General features: G+C 39.1%; 1 protein-coding gene and 1 non-coding gene across 7 annotated transcripts in view; one reads left to right on the top strand and one right to left on the bottom strand.

The window, feature by feature from the left end:
• The window catches only part of Ccdc171 (coiled-coil domain containing 171), a 553,592-nt gene that overhangs the window by 266,059 nt on the left and 264,689 nt on the right, over nt 1-22,844 (bottom strand). For all 6 annotated transcript variants that reach the window (XM_045160095.1, XM_045160091.1, XM_045160110.1 and 3 more), the window contains 2 exons: nt 2,398-2,902; nt 1,391-1,507 (listed from right to left, as the gene is read on the bottom strand). In XM_045160095.1, the coding sequence (XP_045016030.1) occupies nt 1,391-1,507; nt 2,398-2,902 (622 nt within the window). The remainder of the gene's footprint in view (nt 1-1,390; nt 1,508-2,397; nt 2,903-22,844) is intronic.
• On the top strand, nt 15,362-15,468 carry LOC123458118. The gene has a single exon (XR_006635417.1). It is a non-coding gene; the product is annotated as a U6 spliceosomal RNA (small nuclear RNA).

Below are 22,844 nucleotides of genomic sequence, written 5' to 3'. Positions count from 1 at the left end.
TTCTTTTGTCCCTCCTCCCCATGTCCATACCACTGAAGTTTAATTTAATTTAACTTTTTGTCCTCCTCTATCATTTATGACCAAATGTCGATGGGTCCAATACTGTGTAGGTCATGTGCAAGTAATGACAGCCACTGTCAGGTCATAATGCAACAATCACTTCACATTCAGAAGACAAAACTTCAAGCATTTCTCTCCCTCATTGGCTCTTACATTCTTTCTGCCCCTCTTTGACAATGTTCTCTGAGCCTTAGAAGGGATGATAAATATCTCATTTAGTGGTGAGCACTCAACAATCTCAGCAAAATTATGAGTCTTGAATCTGTGGACTCTTAATTTGTATTTATTGAAAGAGAGAGAGAGAGAGAGAGAGAGAGAGAGTGAATATAGACATGTCAGGGTCTTCAATGTGTTCAAATCCCTCAAGAAATTTTTCCTATTGTCCCAGAGCAGAGCAGTTGACTTATTGTTAATGATAATAATCTTTTATACAATTAGCTGAAGAGGATAACTTTGGACTTAAAGCATGCTTACATTTTTTCCATGCCTAACATCACATTTTTAAATATCTTTTTCTCTATAGTTTCCTCTCCTTTATTGTTAATCTGAGAAAGAATAACTAAGAGAATCCATACCACAGACTTCATGCTATTCTGTCTTAAGTTTTCCTCCCTTACTTGTAAGTTCTGGCAGTATGCAGTCAATTTTTTTTCCAGAATATCACATGAACTGTTTCTAACCCAGTTCCCAAAAGAGTCTATATCCTCCTCTGAAACCTGATGAGCCAATCCTCCATTGTCAGTATTTTTCTCAGCCTCTGGTCTTCCAAACTCCCACCAGAATGGTCCAGTAAGCTCTGCTTACAGAATTGTAAGGCTTTTCTAGTCCAGAGCTCCAAATATTTCTATATTTCTCCTGCAAATCAGTTCCAAAGGACTAAGAACCAAATAATCACATTTACTGTAGCAATGGCCCCACTTTTCAGTGCCAGTTTTCTGTACTATGACAGATAAGTTCTGTTGTTAACTTGATCTGATTAGAAATCCACAGGCATTTCTCTTGGGTGGGTTTCTGAGGTTGCTTCCAGGATGGGTTGGCTGAAGGAGGAGGTCCTTCTTCCAAAGAGAACTCTTCCCCCAGAGTTGGGGAGGGGAGGGGAGAGGCGGGGAGGGGAGGGGAGGGGAGGGGAGGGAGGGGAGGGGACGGGAGGGGAGGGGAGGGGAGAGGAGGGGAGGGAAGGGAAGGGAAGGAAAGGGAAGGGAAGGAAAGGGAAGGGAAGGGAAGAAAAGAAACATATTTCTTCCTAGTTTATTAGAATTTGTACCATAAAGAATCTCTAGATATTTACTTTTCAGTATATTTTTCATGAACATAAAAGAAACAATCATACCTGTTTTACTAATGACTTCTTGCAACTCAGCCATAGAACTGATTATTGCAGCAAGAAGGTCAGGACTGGTGAGCCAACTGTGTGCTTGTAAGCAACGTAATTGTTCCTTTTGATGTTCTGCAAAGGTAAAGCACACTCATTATGAAATGTTACAAAAAGTTATTTAAATCCATATGTAAAATTCATCTATTTAAGAAACAAATCAGACTTTGTATACATAATGTTCCCTAGTGAGAAAAATCGAACTGTTACACATGATTGATCTAATATGCAAAATAAAAATATAAAAGATATATATAATACATAAATAAATTGTACCAAAAAGACAGAGGAAGAATTTTTCTTTAGTTTTATCTATATTATTTAATAGCCTTCTTCATAAGCCAGCAATCAGAGATGAGGATACAGCTCAGTGATAGAGAATTTGCCTAGTTTGAGAACAGTCCTAGGCTTAATCCTCAGCAAAAGGGGAAAAAAGGATAAATAATGGAATCTATTATTTCCTCAAAATAGTGAAGTGTTCAATGAAATGTTAGCTAAAAATTTTACATTTGCATAATTTTAGGCCTCCTTAGTAGGTTTTCAACTAGCATCATTTTATACTCACTAATGGAAAGTGAAAATACACTGATAATTAACTTGGAAAATGGCTGTTTTGGAGTATCTTAATTGAAGAATATCACTCTATAGGTTCTTTACTAGACTTATAGTTCAGATATAATAAAGCAACAAAAATATTGAAATTAATACAATTTCTTTATATCTTTATACCAAAAAGCATGGCCTAATTATATACCATATATATACACACCCACACCCACCCACATATATATATATACATACACATGCATACATACATATAGGAATTAAGTTACATGATTTACATCTTATATGATTCTTTAAAGGTTTTATATAATAGACAACCACATTTACATAGTATTTCATTTACATATAACTTAGGTTTTTATTTTTTTAGCTTTGGTTTTTAAAAGCACAAATTATCTTACTTGGAAATTTACACTTGTCTTTGGGCTCTCCTGTGCACACTAAAATGCTTATGCCTTCTTTAAAACTTTCCATCCAGGTAAAAAAAGAGGCACAGGACTGGCCCAAAATCTTGAGTCTGTTTGCTGCCAAAATGGCAATTACACCTTTCCGGAATAAACGTATCAGTCCCTTGAATGGTTTTTTTCTTATTTTGGCTTCTTCTTGTCTCTTTTCATCTATTGTTGACAGCGCCTGAGCTAGAGTTCTAATTTCTGATTTAAACACATCCAAGGTGTTGACTTGCTCCTGGAGAAAGTCTCTTTGTGTGGATAAGGCACACGATCGGCTATAGAGGGGATATAATGCACCAGCCATCAGTGCACAGGCTGCCAGCAACGACATTTGTTCCTTCTGATTCTTTGACAACACATTTTTGAAGTGAGAATTTTCAAGACCCAACTGTTCATGTGACTTCTCAATACGATTTAATTTTTCCATATTTTTTTCTGCAATTTCTTGGAATTTCTATAAAAGAAGTCAAATAATATATTTGATCATGAAACAAGTATTTTACTAATTATTGTTTATGCAAAGAAAATTTGTGGGAGAAGGACAAAAAAGTAATGCAAGGGAATTATGATTAAAATAATTATGTACATATATAAAAATTATCAATAAGAATTGTGCTATTTAAAAAAGCCAGGTGTGGTGGCACTCAGGAGGCAGAGATAGAGGATCTCTGTGAGTTCCAGGTCACCCTGGAACTACAGAGTGAGTTCTAAGTCAGCTTGGGCTACAGTAAGACCCTACCTTGAAAAAAAAAAGAGGAAGAAAGAAACGAAAGAAAGAAAGAAGGGAGGGAGGAAAGGAGATAGGGAGGGAGGAAGGAAGGAAGGAAAAACTTTCTGCTGAAAATACTTCTTCCCCTTCAAAAGACCCATATTTAGGGCTGGAGAGATGGTTCAGCAGTTAATGACTATTGTTTACCAACCCTGTTGACCTGGGTTCAATTCCCTACTACCCACATAAAGCCATATGCACAATGTAGCTCATGCACTGGAGTTCATTTGCAGTGCTAGAGGGCCTGAAACACCCATAGTCTTCTCTTTCTCTGTCTCTCCCTCTTCCTCCCCATCCCTTCCTCTCTCTTTTTTTCTCAAATATATATATATGTATGTATGTATGTATGTATGTATGTATGTGTATATATATATATATATATATATATATATATATATATATATTGGTTTTTTGAGGTAGGGTCTCACTCTAGCTCAGGCTGACCTGGAACTCACTATGTAGTCTCAGGGTGGCCTTGAACTCACAGCGATCCACCTACCTCTGCCTCCCAAGTCCTGGGATTAAAGGCGTGTGCCACTACACCCAGCTCAAATAAATAAATTAAATATCTTAAAAAACATTCATATTTTAAAATACCCAAGAAAATACAAGATAAAAAGAGCAACAGACAGCCAAACAGCTTATCTGAATGTGTACAATGACATAGATTTTTATTTTCAAAATGAGCTACCATGACATAGCCACTAAGCTCTTTGAAAAGCAAACTGAGGGAATTCAATTTTAGTAAAGTAGTCATTCAGAGACTGAAAAATATTATATGCTGTATCTGTATGGCAAAGTCAAGTGCTATCTTGATGAGAAAAATCTTTAGAGACATTAAAGAAATTATTTGTGTTCCTAGTTTAAGCTATACCATGTACACAATTAAATAATAATCTTTGGAAGAAGCATGTGATATGTCCAAGTCAATACTGAGCCATTGATGGGCTGGAGAGATGGCTCAGCAATCAAGGCGCCTGCCTGCAAAGCCTAAGAACCCTAGTTTGATTCCCCAATATCCATGTCGAAAGCTAGATGCACAAGGTAGGGCATGTATCTGGAGTTCATTTGCAGTGGCTAGAGGCCCTGGTGCACCCATTCTCTAATTGACCCACCTCCTCCCTCTCTCTCTCTTTCTCTCTCTCTCTCCCTCTTTCATAAATTAATTAATTAATTATTTTCTTTAAAAAGAGTTAGCCATTGAACATATCTAAGAAGCAGCAGCCATTTCTAAAGTTTACATTGGCAAGAACACCTCAGAGGACATCAACAAAAGCAAATCAAACTCTTTGCCACACTGCCAAATGTACTGCCAAAGGCTATCATAAGAAGCACTTATGGGCAATAGTAAAAAGATTTCAAACCAAAAGAAATGACTATTAAGAAAAATAAATCCTAAGAGATGGGCTGGAGAGATGATTCAGAAGTTTAAGGCACTTGCGTGCAATGTGCTTATTCATTAGGGAAATGCAAATTAAACTACTTTGAGATTCCATCTCACTCTTGTCAGAATGGCTATCATCATGAAAACGTATGACAATAAACGTTGGCTTGGATGCAGAAAAAGATGAACACTTCTTCACTATTGGTGGGAATGTAGTCTAGTCAAGCCATGGTGGAAATCAGTGAGGAGATTCCTGAAATAGCTAAAAATAGATTTACCATAACACCCAGCTATACTACTCCTAGGCATATATCCTAAGGACTCTTCTCACTACCTTAGGGATACTTGCACAACCATGTTTATTCACACTAGCTAGGAAATAGAACCAACCCAGATGTCCTTCAACTGATGAGTGAATAATGAAGATGTGGTATGTTTACACAATGGAGTTCTATTTAGCAGTAAAGAAAAATGAAATTTGCAGGAGAATGGATGGATCTGGAAAGGATTATACTAAGTGAAGTAACACAGGTACAAAAAGCCAAGCATCACATGTTCTTTCTCATATGTGGATCCTAGCTACAAATGTTTTGACTTGTATTTGAGATGGAATAAAAAATCAGTAGCAGAGGCCAATAAACTAGAAAAGGGCTCTAAGCAAGGGAGGAGAAGGGAGGATTTAAGAGGATGATATTGTATATATGTAAGTAGAAGAACAGATTACTGGAAGTTTAGTGGCCTAAATAAGGTCAAGGGAAGAGACTGAATAAAAGAAGAATGGGAAGAGGATTAATCAAAATTCAATATATTTTGAATAAGCCATGTGAAAACTTACTTTTTTTTGGATAATGCCACACCCAGGAGCCATAGACCATTATTAGGAAAATTTTAGTGCCTGAGACGGGATACCTTCCAGTGAGTTGTTGGTCAGGGTAGTCCTGTTGCTCCCAAAACATTGCAGGCTATGCCAAGGCTCTTGTTTTCCTACCAGAAATAGATGGTAATACCCTACTGCTGAAGACTCCACATGACTGGGCTGCAAAGTCACTGAGAAATCAAGCTACACTGAGCTGAAAACCTCCTCCCTGCATGCAGCCCTACGGGAGACAGAAGTCATCAGCAGTGAAAATAGTGGACACTGCAAGCCTCTAGGGCAAATGAGGCAATAGGTGGAACAGTGGCATTTCTGTTATGGAGGAAACCAACTGCTCTCTAATTGGACTGGAGGCCCACTCTATAATAGGAAATACTTACCTGGAACTGAAAACCTAAGCAAAAACCCATGGTAGGGGAGGCCATGAGCATTAAAAGTATAACACCTGTTCTTTTATGGCTTAATGCATATATTATGCTCACCAAACTGCCCTGTAAGCACTTTCCCTAACATTCATACCCATATATTAATTCTACCCTCAATTTTGGTTAGAGAAGCTTCTCTTTTCAGATGGTGGTGACCAGTGGGATGACCCAAAAGACATCACAGTGCTAAGAAGTGATGGAGGAGTGTTTAGCACTGAAACATCTTTATCATACCTTCCAAGGCTCAGGGTACACTGCATAACAGGTAGTGGAGAGGCCATGATATGCCCATTCTTTCTCTACCTGTGTATGTCTCCCTCTACCTTTCTCTCTCAAACAAATAAATGAAAATAAAATATTTTTAAAAAGAGATTGTAAGAGCCAAAGGACTGTTTACAATGTAATTGTCCAGACAGAAACTGGCCTTAATACCCATGACCTCATAGTGCCTAGCACTACCTTCACACGACCCTTGTAACAGGAGGAAAAGATAATGACATCAAAATAAAAGAGAAACTGACAAGAGAGAGGGAGAGGATATTATGGAGAGTGAATTTGTAAAGGGGAAAGTGGGGGAAGGGGAGGAATTATCATGTTTATTGTCTGTAAGTATGGAAGTTGTCAATTTAAAAAATGCCATAAAAGAACACAAATGACAATAAATGCTGGTGAGGATGCAGAAAAACAGGAACCCCTCTATACTGTCAGTGGGAATGTAAACTGGTACAGCCATTATGGAGGTTCCTGGAGACAGCTAAAAATAGGTTTACCATATAACACAGCTATACCACTCCTAGGCATATATCCTAAGGACTCATCACACTACCTTAGAGATATATGCACATCCATGTTTATTGCCATTCTATTAACAATAGCTAGAAAAATGGAACCAGCCTAGATGTCCCTCAACTGGTGAGTGGACAATGATGATATGGTACATTTATACAATGGAGCTCTATCCAGCAGTGATGCACCTGGAAAGGATTATACATAGTAAGGTAACCCAGGTCCAGAAAGCCACATGTTCTCTCTCATATGTGGATCCTAGCTACAAATTTTTGGACTTGTATATGACTTGGAATAAAATTTGATAGCAGAGGTCACTAACCTAGAAAGGGGATATAAAGGAGGAAGGCAGAGGAAGATTTACGGTGATCGTATTGTATATATGTAAGTGGAAGAGTAGATTATGGAAGTGGAAAGTCCTAAGTGAGGTCAGGGGAAGAGACTGAGTAAAGGAAGGATGGGGGAGGGTTAATCAAAATATAAGATGGTATATGAATAAGTCACATGGAAACCTACGTTTTTGGGACAATACTGTACCCAAAAGCCACAGATTACTACTCGAAAATTTTCAGTGCCAAGAATGGAACACATTACAGTGAGTTGTTGGCCAGGGAGGCCCCTGACACTCCCAAAACATTACAGGTCATTGCAGAAGCTCTTGGTTTCCCACCAGGAATAAATGTTAAGACCCAATTGCTGAAGACTCCACATGCTTGGGCTGCAAGGTCACTGAAAAATCTTGCTGGAGCTGAGCTGAAAAACTCCTCCATGTAGACCAACTGACAGAAAGGTGGTAAAAGCTATGCTGCATGCAGCTCCATGGAGGGCAGAGAAGTCATCAGTGGAGATAAACAACAGTGAAAACTACAAGCCTTAATTTGGGCCAGCCAGGCCAAATGAGCCAACATGTACAATAGTGATGGGGGACTAACTGCTCTCTAATTGGAATAGAAGCCTTCTCCATAGGAGGGAACATGCCTGATACTGAAAACCTATGATGGGGGAGGTCATGAGCCCTAGGAGTGTAACGCCTGCTGGTGTCTCACTAAAGACATATACTATGATCATCAAACTGCCCAGTAAGCACTTCTCTTAATGTTCATACCCATATATTAATGCTACTCTCACTTTTGGTTAGAGAAGCTTCTGTTTTCAAATGGCAGTGACCTCTGGGATGACTCAAAAGGCACCATAGTGCTGGGAAGTGGCAGAGGAGTGCTCAGCACTGAAACATCTCTGTCACACCTTCTAAGGCTTAGTGACCACTGTGGAAAAGGTGGTGGAAAAAATGTAAGAGACAAAGGGTAGGACTCCTTACAATGTACTCTGCTAAACAAAATATGCCCTGGACATCCAATGAATTCATAGTGCATGACACTACCTACACAAGGCCATCATAATAGGAGGAAAAGATGATGACAGCAAAACAAAAGAGACTAATAGAGAGGGGAGGGAATATGATGGAGAGTGGAGTTGTGAAGGGGAAAGTGAGGAGGGAGGGAATTATCATGGCTTATTGTCTATAATTATGGAAGTCGTCAATAATAAAAAGGCTGGTTTCCCATTCCCACAACCCCATAGCTGAGGGAGAAAGAGGAGAATCAATGGGGCTCTCTGATGAGCCAGTGTAACTGGAAAGACATTGAGCTCCAGAATCAGCGAGAGACCCTGACTCAAGGAAATAAGATGGAAAAGAGGAGTTGGAGAGCTGGCTCAGTGGTTAAGGCACTTATCCATAAAGCCTAATGACCTGAGTTCCATTCCTCAGTACCCACATAAAGCCAGATGCACAAAGTGGCATATGCAGTTAGAGTTCATTTGCAGTGCCTATAGGCCCTGGTGCCCCATTTTCATATTCTTTCTCTCCCTCTCCCTCTCCCTCTCCCTCTCTCTCTTCCTCCCTCCCTCTTCCTCCCTCCCTCCCTCTCCCCCCCCTCTCTCTCCCTGCATTGTGGTTCATGCCTTTAATCCCAGTACTCAGGAGGCAGAGGTAGAAGGATCACTGTGCATCTGAGGCCACTCTGAGACTACATAGTGAGTTCCAAGTCAGCCTGGGGAAAATCCAAAAACAAAAAAAAGAAGAAGAAGAAGATTGAAGAGAGACAAAAGACATCATCTAACATCCTCCTCTGATCTACTAATCTACTACCCATGTGTGTGGACAGTGAGTATGCACATCTTCACACACACACACACACACACACACACACACACACACACAGACCCCACACATATGCACACATCATATACTATACACATAACAAATCAAAATGAAACAGTTTGTACCTTAATTTCTAAAGCAATGAAAATTATAAAGTTATCACTGCTTAAACCAGGCTCTCAAAAACAAAAACAGCTCTACATATAATAAGCATATCAATATAAGAAAGACATTTGATTTGTTGACTATTCAGAAAATTAGTAATATTATCTCTAAATTCTGATTTGTTCCATGCCTTCCTTTCAGATACTAACAGGAAACAGGTTGACTATAGTCTTTTCTATGAAGCCTCCTCAAATTTTAACCTCCTCTTCTCATAAATTTTTGGAATTCTTCTGTTAATTAATTTTGTACATATAGCCTTGGGACAAACTTTATCTTATTTGATTGGCTATATGCCTCCCAACTAATTTTTTCTACTTGCTGAGGAACAAACTTTATTTTGTATTTTGTTGCTAATACCACTACATTAAACATGGTATCCTATATTTCTGGCATATAATAATGAATGGATCTTTATTAATTTTAATTAAGTCATGTAAAATTATCTTAATATCATTACCTACAACCAAAATTTTAAAATGTAGTGTAGTGTACTAAAACTTCAGTTTCTCAGGAAAATAAATGTGTAACTAGTCTGCTATTTCAGATTATCTAATGATTAATTAACCAAGAACCACATAGAAATGTGAGTTAGAAATTTCAAAACTGTTATTTTACTAGACCCAATTTGAGATACTGATTTATATACCAAAATAACAAATATTTCTAAAAGAAAGTGTTAGAGAGCAATGTAAAAAGGACTAGAAATGAAAGATGATAATGTACTAAAATAGTCTACTGCATTCACCATATAACTTATTTCTATTTGTCAAACAATATGCTCAATATTTTATACTTTCTAATCCTGTCTACTTGTCAAACAATGTGCTCAATATTTTACACTTTCTAATCCTGTCTCTAGAACTTCTTTGCTATACAAATACACGTCATCAGTTGTCTGAATCACAGTTTCCTGATCTGGGGACTAAAAATGATGCCTAAATGGCCACCACATGTCTATAGTGGCAATCTGGGAGAAAGCATGCAAAAATATAGGAAAACATCTACAAATCATTACGCAAATTCAATTGATAGCATTTTCATTAACAAAAACCACTTCCAAAACAATTATGTAGAAAACAGCCTTTCCAAACTTTCATTAGAAATAGAAGTACCTACTCATACCAACCCAGTATACCCACCAGTGTACACATAAATAGTATCTAACACTCTGTAAACCATTACATGCCAGCATGTATACCTTAAGGCATCCTGAGGAATCGCCAACCATATCAACAAGTGCCAATTTGTCTCTGAATGTATTTTAGAATTTTATAAAGAAAAATGTTTTATTACCTATCAATGATTTTATGACTAATGTAATCTCCATAGCAAGTTTTAAAAAGGGGGGAAATACAATGTATCACACACCTTTTTTTTCTATTTTATGCCTTCATTTAAAACTCATTATTATATAAAAATATCAAAAATTTTCTTGTTTCAAATAAACATTTTATCAAGTGTTACCCTTACTTAAATAATAGTAAATATATATATGTGTGTGTGTGTGTGTGTGTGTGTGTGTGTGTGTGTGTGTATATATTTTTTCCCCCTTCTAGAAGGGATATTCTTTAGTCACTAACCCAAACATTTTCAGATAAAAAAGAAATAAGGGCTGGAGTGATAGCCTACCAGTTAAGGCACTTGCTTGTGAAACCTAAGAACCCAGGTTCAATTCCCCAGTACCCACATAAGCCAGATACACAAGGTGCAAGATGCATCTGAAGTTCATTTGCAGTGGCTGGAGGCCTTCATGTGCCAATTCTCTCTCTCTATCTGCTCTTTCTCTCTCTCTCTCTCTCTCAAATAAATAATAAAATATTTATTTTAAAAAGAAGAAACAGGGTTGGAGAGATGGCTTAGCAGTTAAGGCACTTGTCTGTGAAGCCTAAGGACCCATGTCTGACTCTCCAGGTTCCGCAAAAACCCAAGAGGATACAAGCGCGCAAAGTCACAAATTTGCACAAGGTGGTGCGTGGGTCTGGAGTTCAACTTCAGTGGTTGGAGGCCCTGGTGTATCAATGCACTCTCTCTGTCTCCTCGCTGGCTAAGTCTCACTCTCGATCTATCTCTCTCATTAAAAAATTACAAAAAATAGAAGAAACAAAAGCCTGCACATTAAGATGACAAAACCAAACAGTAATACAGTATATTGTTACCCTTAGCCCAGATGCATCAGTAGGTTGGGCACTTAAAATATATGTAGATTATGGCTCAAATCTATTTAAATTCAAAAGTTCCCTAGTCACATGGCTAGCACAATTCAACCAAAGCTAAAACAGGCTGTGATAATAAACCCAGCCAAACAGCTTTATGGCTTTCATTTATCTAACAGCATTTATAGCGTTTTAAAATTTTGTACATGCAAAAGTCTTCCATACGACTACATAATACCACATTTTTTATAAGAGCTATTGAAATCCAAATATTGCTTTGTTTTTAACTTAATTACATGTATTTTCCAACCATTTCTTTACAATAGTCTAGCATAAAACAAGAGAGCCTGTGAATATAGTGTTCTTTTCACAAAAGATGATCTCTACTAATGGTTATTTCTATCTGATAGTGCACATCTTCTACAATCCAAAATCCTGGGCAACAATTATGCCTACTTTATCCTGTGTTCCTATGAATGTCATTTTTTAAAATATCATTTATTGGGCTAGAGAAATGGCTTAATGGTTAAGGCGTTTGCCTCCAAAGCCTAAGGACCCAGATTTGATTCCCCAGGACCCACATTACACAACTGCACAAGGGGTACACACATCTGGAGTTCTTTTACAGTGGCTGGAGGCCCTGGTGCACCCATTCTCCTTCTCTCTCTCTCTCTCTCTCTCTCTCTGTCTCTCTCTCAGTTTCTTTCTCTCTCTCGTGTGTGCCTTCCTCTTTCTCTGTCAAATAAATAAAATAAAAAATATTAAAAGTATTATTTATTTAGTTTGTTGAGAGAGAAAGAGGGAGACAGAGAAAGTGACAGAAGTGAAGAAAGAGTGAATATGGGCACAGCAGGGTCTCCTGTCATTGCAAACTCCAGATACATGTGCCCCTTTGTGTATGTGGCTTTACATGGATACTGGGGAATTGAACCCAGGCTGTTGGGCTTTACAAGCAAGTGTCTTTAACCACTAACCCATGAATATAATTTTTTAATTCATTAAGTAATACAACATCAAAATATTTTATTTGGAGCTTTTAAGAGTATAAACTCATAATTATAACAAGTTTATAGGTCCAAAATGTATATTATAATAGTACTGAATCAATTATAAAGCCAAAATGCCTCTGTACACTCAATGATATTCAATTAAAACCCAAACATGCACATAGTATGGATGATATTCCAATATCTAATATTAATATGCTTTTAGGAAATAAAATAGACCATTGATTTGCAAATGCATAGCTTATGCTGAGAGTATACGCTCTTTAGAGCAAAGTCTTCAGAGTCAGATTCTTCCAAGTGTTTCCAGTTGGCATCTGTGATAATGGACTCCCTGATTTCAGAAAGGGAATGGCTGAGTCTAAGACACCAACAAAAAAAGAGAGAAAATCACACTACTTGATTTAAAGACTTATAAAAGGCTGTGGTAATTAAACTAATGTAGTACTGAAAAAGAGAATCATAACTGAAACAAAATAAAGAAATATAATAATGTTGTCTGTGGCCATAGCACCCTGAACATGATCTTAGCAATCTCAAAAGCTAAGCAGGGTTGGACCTAATCAGTATTGGATGAGAGAAGTACATAAATGTTGTAAACTAGTTTTTTTAACTTGCAAACCCAATTCAATATGGAAAGAATAGCCATTTGAAAAACAGTATTAAAATAATAACACACATATGCAAAAAGAATAAATTAATTTTAATTATTAGAAATTAAAACCACAATGTCATATTACTATATATCTGTAAGAATGACTAAAATTGGGAAGAAAAAAAGTATAAAATAATATGAACAGATAGCAAATCAAACTCTTGCATTGCTAGGGGAAATGCAAGATTATAAAGCCACTTTTAAAAATATTTTTTATTTATGGGTTGGAGAGATGGCCTAGCAGTTATGTGCTCGCCTGTGAAGCCTAAGGACTCCGGTTCGAGGCTCGGTTCCCCAGATTCCATGTTAGCCAGATGCACAAGGGGGCGCATGCATCTGGAGTTTGTTTGCAGTGGCTGGAAGCCATGGCACGACCATTCTCTCTCCCTCTATCTGTCTTTCTCCCTGTGTCTGTCACTCTCAAATAAATAAATATAAAATGAAGAAAAAATATTTTTAAAAATATATTTTTTATTTTATTTATTTATTTATTTGACAGAAGAAAAGGGAGAGAGAGAGAGAATGGGCATGCCAGAGCCTCCAGCCACTGCAAACAAACTCCAGATGCATGCGCCCCCTGTGCATCTTGCTAACTTGGGTCCTTGGAAATTGAACCTGAGTCCTTTGGCTTTGCAGGCAAATGCCTTAACCACTAAGCCATCCCTCCAGCCCCACTTTTTAAACTAATTTGAACGTTTTTTTAATATATACTGGGAATGTGGCTCAGAAATCAGATTCCTAAATATTTATACCAGAGAAATGAAAAACCTTCTGTCTGGAGCTGACAGGCACAGGTAAGAGCCCCCGGCTGCAGGAGGCCACTCCCTCTCCAAGCCCAGCACACCTGAACTTAGGCTTTGCCCACAGCCCTGTGACCTTTGGCTAGTTGCCTAGGAAACTCCTTATATGATATGAGCCAGCAGCCTTCACACAGTCCATCCCCTGTAACCCTCTTCCAGCCACTATGTAGATCACCTGACACTCTCCATACTTACTGGAATGAATGTCCCTAGTCATTGACTAGCAACCTTTGAACCTACCAATCCCCTTAGGACCCTCTTCCTGCTCTCAACTGCTTATAAACCCATTTCCCTATTGAATAAACAGAACTATTCTCTGAAGTGGTCCCCCAGATGCGCTAATCCTCAAGATTCTGCTCTCCATGGTTGCCTGGATGCCTTCGAGGAACCACAGCCCGAGAATCCAGGGACCCACAAATTTCCATAAATACTTATTCATAATAAGTATGAAGGGAAGTTGGGAGGTAGTTCCCTGGAGAAAGTACTTGCCTTGCAAGCATGAGGACCTGAGTTGTAGCCACGTAAAACAGGCCAGGAGAGCAGCATAGTGCCTGTAACCCTAACATGGGGTGTCAAAGACAGAAGGATTCCTTGGTCTCTGTGGCCAGCCAGGCTAGCCTAACTGGTGAACTGCAGGCCAAGAAGAAGTGGGCAGCATCTTGAGGATGACATCCAAGTTTGTCTTCAGGACTACACAAGTATGTACACACATGTACACATATACCCACACTCAGAACACATACACACTACACACACATAAACAAAATTTGTTTTAAATCATCTAGCTGCCAAAAAGATACAAAAACTCAGACAGACATGGTGGCACATGCCGTTAATCCCAGCACTCAAGAGTCAGAGGTAGGAGGATCACCATGAGTTTGAGGCAAGCCTGAGACTACACAGTGAATTCCAGGGCAGCCTGGACTAGAGTGAAACCCTACCTCAAAAAAAGAAAAAGAAAAGAAAAAACTCAAAGCCTCATCAACAAGTATTTATTTATTTATTTATTTATTTATTTATTTATGGTTTTTCAGGGTAAGATCTCATCACTGTAGCTCAGGCTAACCTGGAATTCACTATGTCATCTCAGGGTGGCCTCAAACTCTCAGTGATCCTCCTACCTCTGCCTCCTGAGTGCTGGGATTAAAGTCATGTGCCACCACACCAGGCAACAGTATCTTTATAAACAAGCAGTTTTATAGCTATACAATGGATTGCCCAGGAAGAAAAAGTAATTAATTACTGATACACATAAAACACTGAGCTATTGATCAGAGAGACCTATGAGGTCCCCAAAACAAGGCAGGCTTCTATCAAACTTGATTACCTGCCTGAGGCAAAAGGTAAGACCCTATTGCTGAAGACACACACCATATGCTGCCAACACAGAACTCAGAGAAACCTGGCTGGAATCCAGAAGACAGCCAGTCCCCAGACAGCCAATCTAGTGCTGGAAAGCACTATATGAGCTACTGGGGGAAAGTGTCCAGCAGTGGTGTGAGCAACCAGGGGTCTAAGCTACTCAGAAGCAACAAGCTTGACAAGAAGTACACACCAGTGCAATGGTGGCACACAGCCTTAGTGAGATACCAATGGCTTTCTGACTGGCTAAGAAATCTGCTCAGTGGGAAGAAACCCATATCTGGAAATGAGAACCAGGTCTGAATCCTATGGAGACAAAGATTATGCTCTCCAGTGTCAAGCTCCCACTAGTCTTTGTCTAAAAGATAGGTTACAGTGCTCGCTTCGGCAGCACATATACTAAAATTGGAACAATACAGAGAAGATTAGCATGGCCCCTGCACAAGGATGACACGCAAATTCATGAAGCGTTCCATATTTAAAAAAAAAAAGATAGGTTACACCCATCAAACTCTCCCTAAATTAATAAGGTTTACCCCATTTAGCCTATGCTGACTTTGTTCTCCATTGGAGAATGTTTTTCTTTTTCAGAAGGTAGCAAGACCTGAGGAGATAAACAACCCCTTACATCTTAGTCAATGCCCAGGCAAAACCACAGAGGAAGTGTAGAGAAAAGCAAGTGTGCTGCTTCCATGGTGTGTCTAACAATCAGTGCCAGGATGAAAGAAACAGATGCTGAGGATACTCAACACATACCAAACAGAGATTCAGAGGCTCCTAAAAGCTTATCACTGAAGTAGACTTAAAACACACATACCAAGGCTCAGGGAATTTTTTAGAAGAGGGTGCTGAAAGATTTTAAGAGACACAGGTTAGGATGTCATGCCCAGAGACACTGCCTTCCCCCAATAACTGACTGCTGCTCCCACAATGCATAACCCATAACTGCATGAGGAATACCAGCAACTCCACTGAGGAGGGCCCCCTGCAGAATGGGGGCAGGGAGGAGGGAAAAGATGGTACCAACACATAATGTATCCATACATTATCTAAACGAGAAGACCAGGTAGAAGATCTAATACAGTCCAACAAAGACAAACTAATAGGAAGGCATGAATGGGAATTTCAAGATATTCAAGACACTATGAAGAGATCAAACATAAGAATTCAGGGCACAATAGGAGAAGAATTTTACTCCAAAGGCATAGCAGGTATTTTAAACAAAATCATACAAGAAAACCAACACATAACATATCCATACAAAGTATGTTGTTAATATTTTTTTTTTAAATGGATGAATCCAAAATATAGGTTTCCAAGTAAAGGAAGCTTGATTTAAATGACCACATATTGTATGATTCCACTTGCATGACATTCTGGACAGGACATAACTATATAAATAGCCAGCAGGCTGTGCTTCCCATATAGTCAACTTTTTCCCCCCACAAACTTACTGAGACTAATCAGGGGGAAAAGGGTTGAACAGATGATGTGGGAAGAAAAGCAAGTCTCAGCTTTCACCTGGAATCACGCATGCTTTAACTGTGGCTGACCACACATGTAGATATAAAAACTAAAACTATAAAACCTCAAGAAAAAAAAAAAACAATAAAGGATTATCTTTACAACCTTCAGTTATTGAAAAATTACTTAGTACATAAAAAAAATTGAAAGAGAAAAAAACCCTGACTTCCATCAAAATTGTAAAAGTTATTGTCATCAAAAGGAGAATTAAGGGCTGAAGACATGACTTAGCAGTTAAGGTGCTTGCCTGCAAAGCCTAAGGATTCAGGTCTGATTCTTCAGGTCCCTTGTAAGTTCATTTGTGGTGGCTAGAGACCCTGGCACATGCTCATTCTCTCTGTCTATCTATCTATCTATCTATCTATCTATCTATCTATCTATCTATCTATCTATCTTATCTATCGATCTCTATCTCTATCTCTATCTCTATCTTTCTCTCTCATAAATACATAAAATAAAAATAAATCTTTACAAAAAAAAAAAGGAGAATTAAGCCCAGTGTGGTGGTGCATGCCTTTAACCCCAGCACTTAGGAGGCTGAGGTAGAAGGATCAATGTGAATTTGAGGCCAGCATGGGACTACAGAGTGAGTGTCAGGTCAGCCTGGGCTAGAGTGAGACCCTACCTCAGAACCTCCACCCCCCAAAAAATAGGAGTATTAAAAATAAAAAGACATACATAAAAATAGAAAGGAGATTTAGTTGGACAGAAGGGATTCAGCAAAGGGGGGAAAGAGAGCATGATGGGAGGAGATTATGATTTTGATATATTGTCTAGATTTATGGAAGCTTTCAGTAAAATATTTTTTAATTAAAAAAAAATAAACAGGGCTACTGAGATGACTTCAGTGGAAAAGCTGCTTGTCATTCAAGCTCAAGAACCTTAGTTTGGATCCCCAAACCTTATATAAAAGTTGGAAGCTCTGGTAGGTTTCTGTACTCTCAGCATGATGATGGCAAGATAGAAGACAGGAGAATTTCCCTGGAAGCTCACAGATCAGCTAGCCTGGTGAACAATGAGGTGAACTACATCAAGAATGACAGACCCGGCCTCAAACAAGGTAGAAAGGAAGGACTGACACCAGAAAGTTGTCCTCTGGCCTCCACATATGCATGTGGCACACAAAAGCCCATAATCACACTTACATACACATAGAAAATGAAACCACAGGCTGAAGAGATGGCTCTATGGTTAAGGCATTTTCCTGCAAACCCTAAAAACTCGGGTTTGATTCCCCAGTACACATGTAAAGCCAGAAGCACAAAGTGGTGCATACATTTGGAGTTCATGCTGGAGGCCCTGGCACAGCCACTCTTTCTGTCTCTTTTCTTTTTTTTAAAGAAAGCAAGAGACAGAGAGAGAAAGAAAGAGAGAGCCAGGGCCTCAGCCACTGCAATCGAACTCCAGACACTTGCACCACCTAGTGGTATGTGCGACCTTGCACTTGTCTCACCTTTGTTCATCTGGCTTACGTGGGATTGGGAGGGTCAAACATGGGTCCTGAGGCTTTGCAGGAAAATGTCTTATCCACTAAGCCATCTCTCCAGCCCTCTCTGTCTTTCTCTGCTTGCAAATAAATAAATAAAAATACTTTTAAAAAAAGAAAATGAAAATACAAATGAGAAATAGGTGGAAAATCTCTGTTATACATAGACAGATGCTTCTGAAATGTATCTGTTGTTATATCCCAGTAAACTGATCATGGGTAATTGAAATTATCATCAGTTGAAAGTACACTGAACCTGTTGAGCATCACAGCCTAGCAACACAACAGACCAATGAAGCACTGGATTTTTATTCCCATGATTACACAAGTGATTGGGACTTACACCTTGCTACAACTGCACAAGCAAGAGTATCATACTCCAGCTCACTAGTCAGGGGAAAAAAATCAAAATCCAAGAGTTCGAGTATGTATCTACATCACAACGTGGTTAAGTGGAAAGGCTATAGTCAAAGCATCATCAACAGCTGCAGAGACGGCTCAGTCATTAAAGGCACTTTCTTGCAATGCCTGACAGCTCAGTTCAATTCCCAAATGCACACATAAAGACAGATGTACAAAGTGGCACATGCATCTGGAGCTCATTTGCAGTAGCAAGAGGAGGCCCTGGCATGCCCATTCTCTTACTCTCCCTATTTCTCCTTCAAATAAATAAATAAATTTGTACAGAGATGGTTTATCAGTTAAAGTTGCTTGCTTGCAAAGCCTAACTGTCCAGGTTTGATTCGCTAGTACCCACGTTAAGCCAGATAGCCAAAGTGGTATATGCATCTGGAGGCTGTTTACAGTGGCAACTGGCCTTGGTACACATTGTTTTTCTCTATATTTCACTTTTAAGTGGACAAACATTTATAAAGATACTCTAAAAATATGCAAAACCAAATGAACTTATAAAACATGCTCAACCATTCTTAATTACCAAGAAAATGTAAACTAAAACCATGATGAAACACCATTTTAAATCACTATAGTATCTAAAATTAAAAAGTGACTAAATGCAGCAGTGGATACATACAAACAAAGACCAGTATGTTGCCAATAGGGATATAAAATGATAAACTTTTTGGGACAGGGCTTCATGTAGACCTGGACAGCTTAAAACTCACTATGTGTTTCTGACATTGAACTTCTGGTCCTCTTGTCTCTACCTTCCAAGTGCTAGAACTACAGATGTGTACCACCATATTTGGTTTTACACAGTGCTGGGGACTGAACCCAGGGCTTTGTGAATGGTAGGAATACAGTCTATCATTGAGCCACATCTCACGACACAGAAAAAAAACTTTTGAGTTTTTCCAAATATACACCAATCCATGATCTAAATACATGTATACTAATTAGCAAGAGAAATGAAACTATAAGCGGAAAAAAATTTGAACAATAATTTTTGTAGAAAGTTCAGTTATGAAGCCGGGTGTGGTGGTGCAAGCCTTTAATCCTAGCACTTGGGAGACAGAGGTAGGAGGACTGCCATGAGTTTGAGGCCACCCTAAGACTACATAGTGAATTCCAGGTCAGCCTGAGCTACAGTAAGACCCTACCTCAGAAAACAAAACAAAAAAATGTTCAGTTATAATAGACAAAAACTAGAAATAACCCAAATATCCATCTATCCACAATCAATCAAATTGTGGTACTTCTGTGAAATGGAATATTATTAAACTGACATGCACAACAGCATGAGGAACATTGTGTTAAACATCAAGTGAAATAATCTGTCAATGAATAAATATTGAATTATTCTGTTCATGAGTTTCAAGTACTTGTGAACCCAATCTATAATGATGATCCTGAAAGTAATGGTGGCTGGGAGGAGCAAGCTCTTACTAAAAGAGAGCAGAAAACATTCAGGATAATGAAGATGTTTAAAGTCTTTAAAAGGGAAGATTACATGAGTGCTACACTGACAACACATCAAAATACCCAGGCTTGGTGGCACACAATGATAATTCCAGCATTAGGGAGACAGAGGCAAAACAACTGTGAATTCTAGGCCAGCCTAGGCTACATAAAGATAACTGAAGCAAGAAAAAAATAAACATTTTATTTATGATCTATATGCTGCTTCAATGTATGTTACCTCTAAAAAGTTAATGTAAGTTGGATCTTTTACTTTTGATGTAGAAAATGTAGAGCACAGATTAGTATCCTTCATACAATGAACAAATGGCTATTTTAGAAAGTGTGTTTATTCATTAATTTAAATTCACACAGAAATGCATAAGTTCACATAAAGCCCCTAAGTTTTTGAATACTGAGTTGCCTTAAGTACTTTGAAACCAGTTATTTGCAAATTATATACATACATACATACATACGTGGGTTAAAATAATAATTGCCAATATAAGCACAAATGGACCAAATAAAGAAGGTAAATACTGACTTCCAGTCAAGATGGCATCTGCCTAACCACACTTCACCTCCTAGGGCAATAACTGGCAAGATCTGTGGGGTTTGAGGGTCAGCAGTTCTTAGCAGACCTCCAGTGGGAGGGCATGGGGGGGTACAGTAGGGAATCCGCTGATTTCCATGCACTTAGGTATCCCACCAGTCCCTGAAACCCCTCAAGCAGCCATGCCATTTACAAGGTTCGCTCCTGCACAACCTGCAAGGTCCACAGATGTCCGCCAGGCACCACTCACTTTTCCCCACATCAACCAGCTCTCATCTCTCCTGCAGCTTTCCTCCCTTTCCCCAACACTTGATCTGCCCACCAAGTCTGCATCACCCAGTCCTTGCCTTCAGGGCCACACCACCAGGCCCACACCAACAAGTCCAGGTCACTGGGCACATGCCACCACACCACCAGGTCCACATCACTGGGACTGTACCACCGAGTCCATGCCATCAGGTCCACATCACCAGGTCTGCACACCAGGTCAGCATCACCAGGTCCATACCAGCCCCACACTGTCCCATCCCCTGCTGCTCCATCCACCTATGGGTCAATGCCATTCTTTCCCCCCCACCTGCCTATAAGACCACACAGGCTCCAGGATCCTCTCTCCACTGCACCACCAGGTCTCTGGGTCCCCACCATGGCCTTGAGGACTCCTCCTGCCTGAGCAGACAAGCCCCTTGCCATCAAAAGCCTAATCTATAATCCCAGCACTCAGGAGGCATAGGTAGGAGGATCACCGTGAGTTCAAGGCCACCTGAGACTACATAGTGAATTCCAGGTCAGTCTAAGCTAGAGTGAGACCCTACTTCAAAAAGCCAAAAAATAAAAAAGATAAATAAAAGCCTAATCTAGTCAAACATAAAAGGGAACAATTACTGAAGACACTTCAAGGGTAGATTACAGCTTCCACCTGAATTAAATAAAATTTCCACACTGTGATGGGCAGACCACAGTGCAGAAGAAACAAAAGTAAACATCAAATGGAAGAAACCCCAACAATGTTTCCTAGTTCCAAAGTGGAAGTCTCTAATCAAAACATAGAAGAGACAACAGGATCAGAACTCCAAACTGAAGACACAAGGTATGTGACCTTGGCCAAGCAATTGGCAGAACTTGCAGAAAATCAATAAAAGACCAACAATTGTATGAATGCTGCCCTTGCTAGGTTGGACCTAATAAAGAAAAAAAAAAACAGGGAGTCTTCAAAGAGAGCTAAGTGATCTGAAGAAGAGCCAACAAAAAAGAAAGAAAAGAAAAGGAGAGAAGAGAAGAGAAAAGAAAAGAGGACCACAATAATAAGCTGGCTAAGGTCAATAAAAACATAAATAAATGCAAGGATGAAGTCCAAGAAGCATTAAGAAAATCAGAAAATGACCTGAAAAGGTAATTCAACAGAGGGATGGATACTATACAGAAAAAGGCAATAGAAAATACAAACCAAATCGAGCATCTCTAAACCTCTCTAGAAGCCCTCAAGAACAGAGTCAGTCATGTGGAGGACAGAACATGAGAACTGGAAGACAAGACAGAAGAAATAATTCATGAGTCTAAAATCTTGAACAAATTCAAAATTTTTTGTGAACAGTACATGAGGGAACTGTGGGATACCCTAAAACACCCCAATATTCAGATCACTAGTATGCCAAGAGAGGAAGACATTCAGACCAAAGCCATAGAGAATGTATTCAACAAAATTATTGAAGAAAACTACTCCACCCTCTAAAAAGAGAGTCCCATCAAGATACAAGATGCTAACAGAACTCCAAACAGACTGTAACAAAGGAGAAATTATCCAAGATGTATTATCATTAAAACTCTAAACAACAAAAACAAAGAGAAAGTCCCAAAAACAACAAGAGAGAAACAACACATCACATATAAAGGTAGCTCCATCAGAATTACCTCAGACTTCTCAATGGAAACCCTGAAAGCCAGAAGGGCCTGGAATGGAAAACTGCAAAGTCTAAGAACTTATGGCTTCCCACCCAAACTACTCTACCCAGAAAAAGTATCCCTCAAAATAGATGGCAAAAGAAAAAATGTTCCACAGTAAAAGTCAACTCTACAACTATATGAACACAAAAACAAACCTACAGAGAGTACTTCAGGGAATTCTCCACACAGAAGATCCAAACAACCAACCTCAAGAGCCTAAAAGAAGCAGACCACAATAACCAAACCCAGAGAAGGCTCAAAATACTACAAGTTCCAAGAAAACACCAAACCCCATTATACACCACAATATGGCAGGGATTAAATCAAACCTCACAGTTATTACCCTAAACATTAATGGTCTTAATTCACCCATCAAGAAACACAAGTTGGGCTGGAGAGATGGCTTAGTGGTTAAGCGCTTGCCTGTGAAGCCTAAGGACCCCAGTTCAAGGCTCGGTTCCCCAGGTCCCAAGTCATCCAGATGCACAAGGGGG

This window comes from Jaculus jaculus, chromosome 1 (genome assembly GCF_020740685.1).
Source record: "Jaculus jaculus isolate mJacJac1 chromosome 1, mJacJac1.mat.Y.cur, whole genome shotgun sequence".
Classification (NCBI taxonomy): domain Eukaryota; kingdom Metazoa; phylum Chordata; class Mammalia; order Rodentia; family Dipodidae; genus Jaculus; species Jaculus jaculus.
The sequence above is the reverse complement of the archived record's forward strand: the minus strand, read 5'-3'. Positions and strand labels throughout refer to the sequence as shown.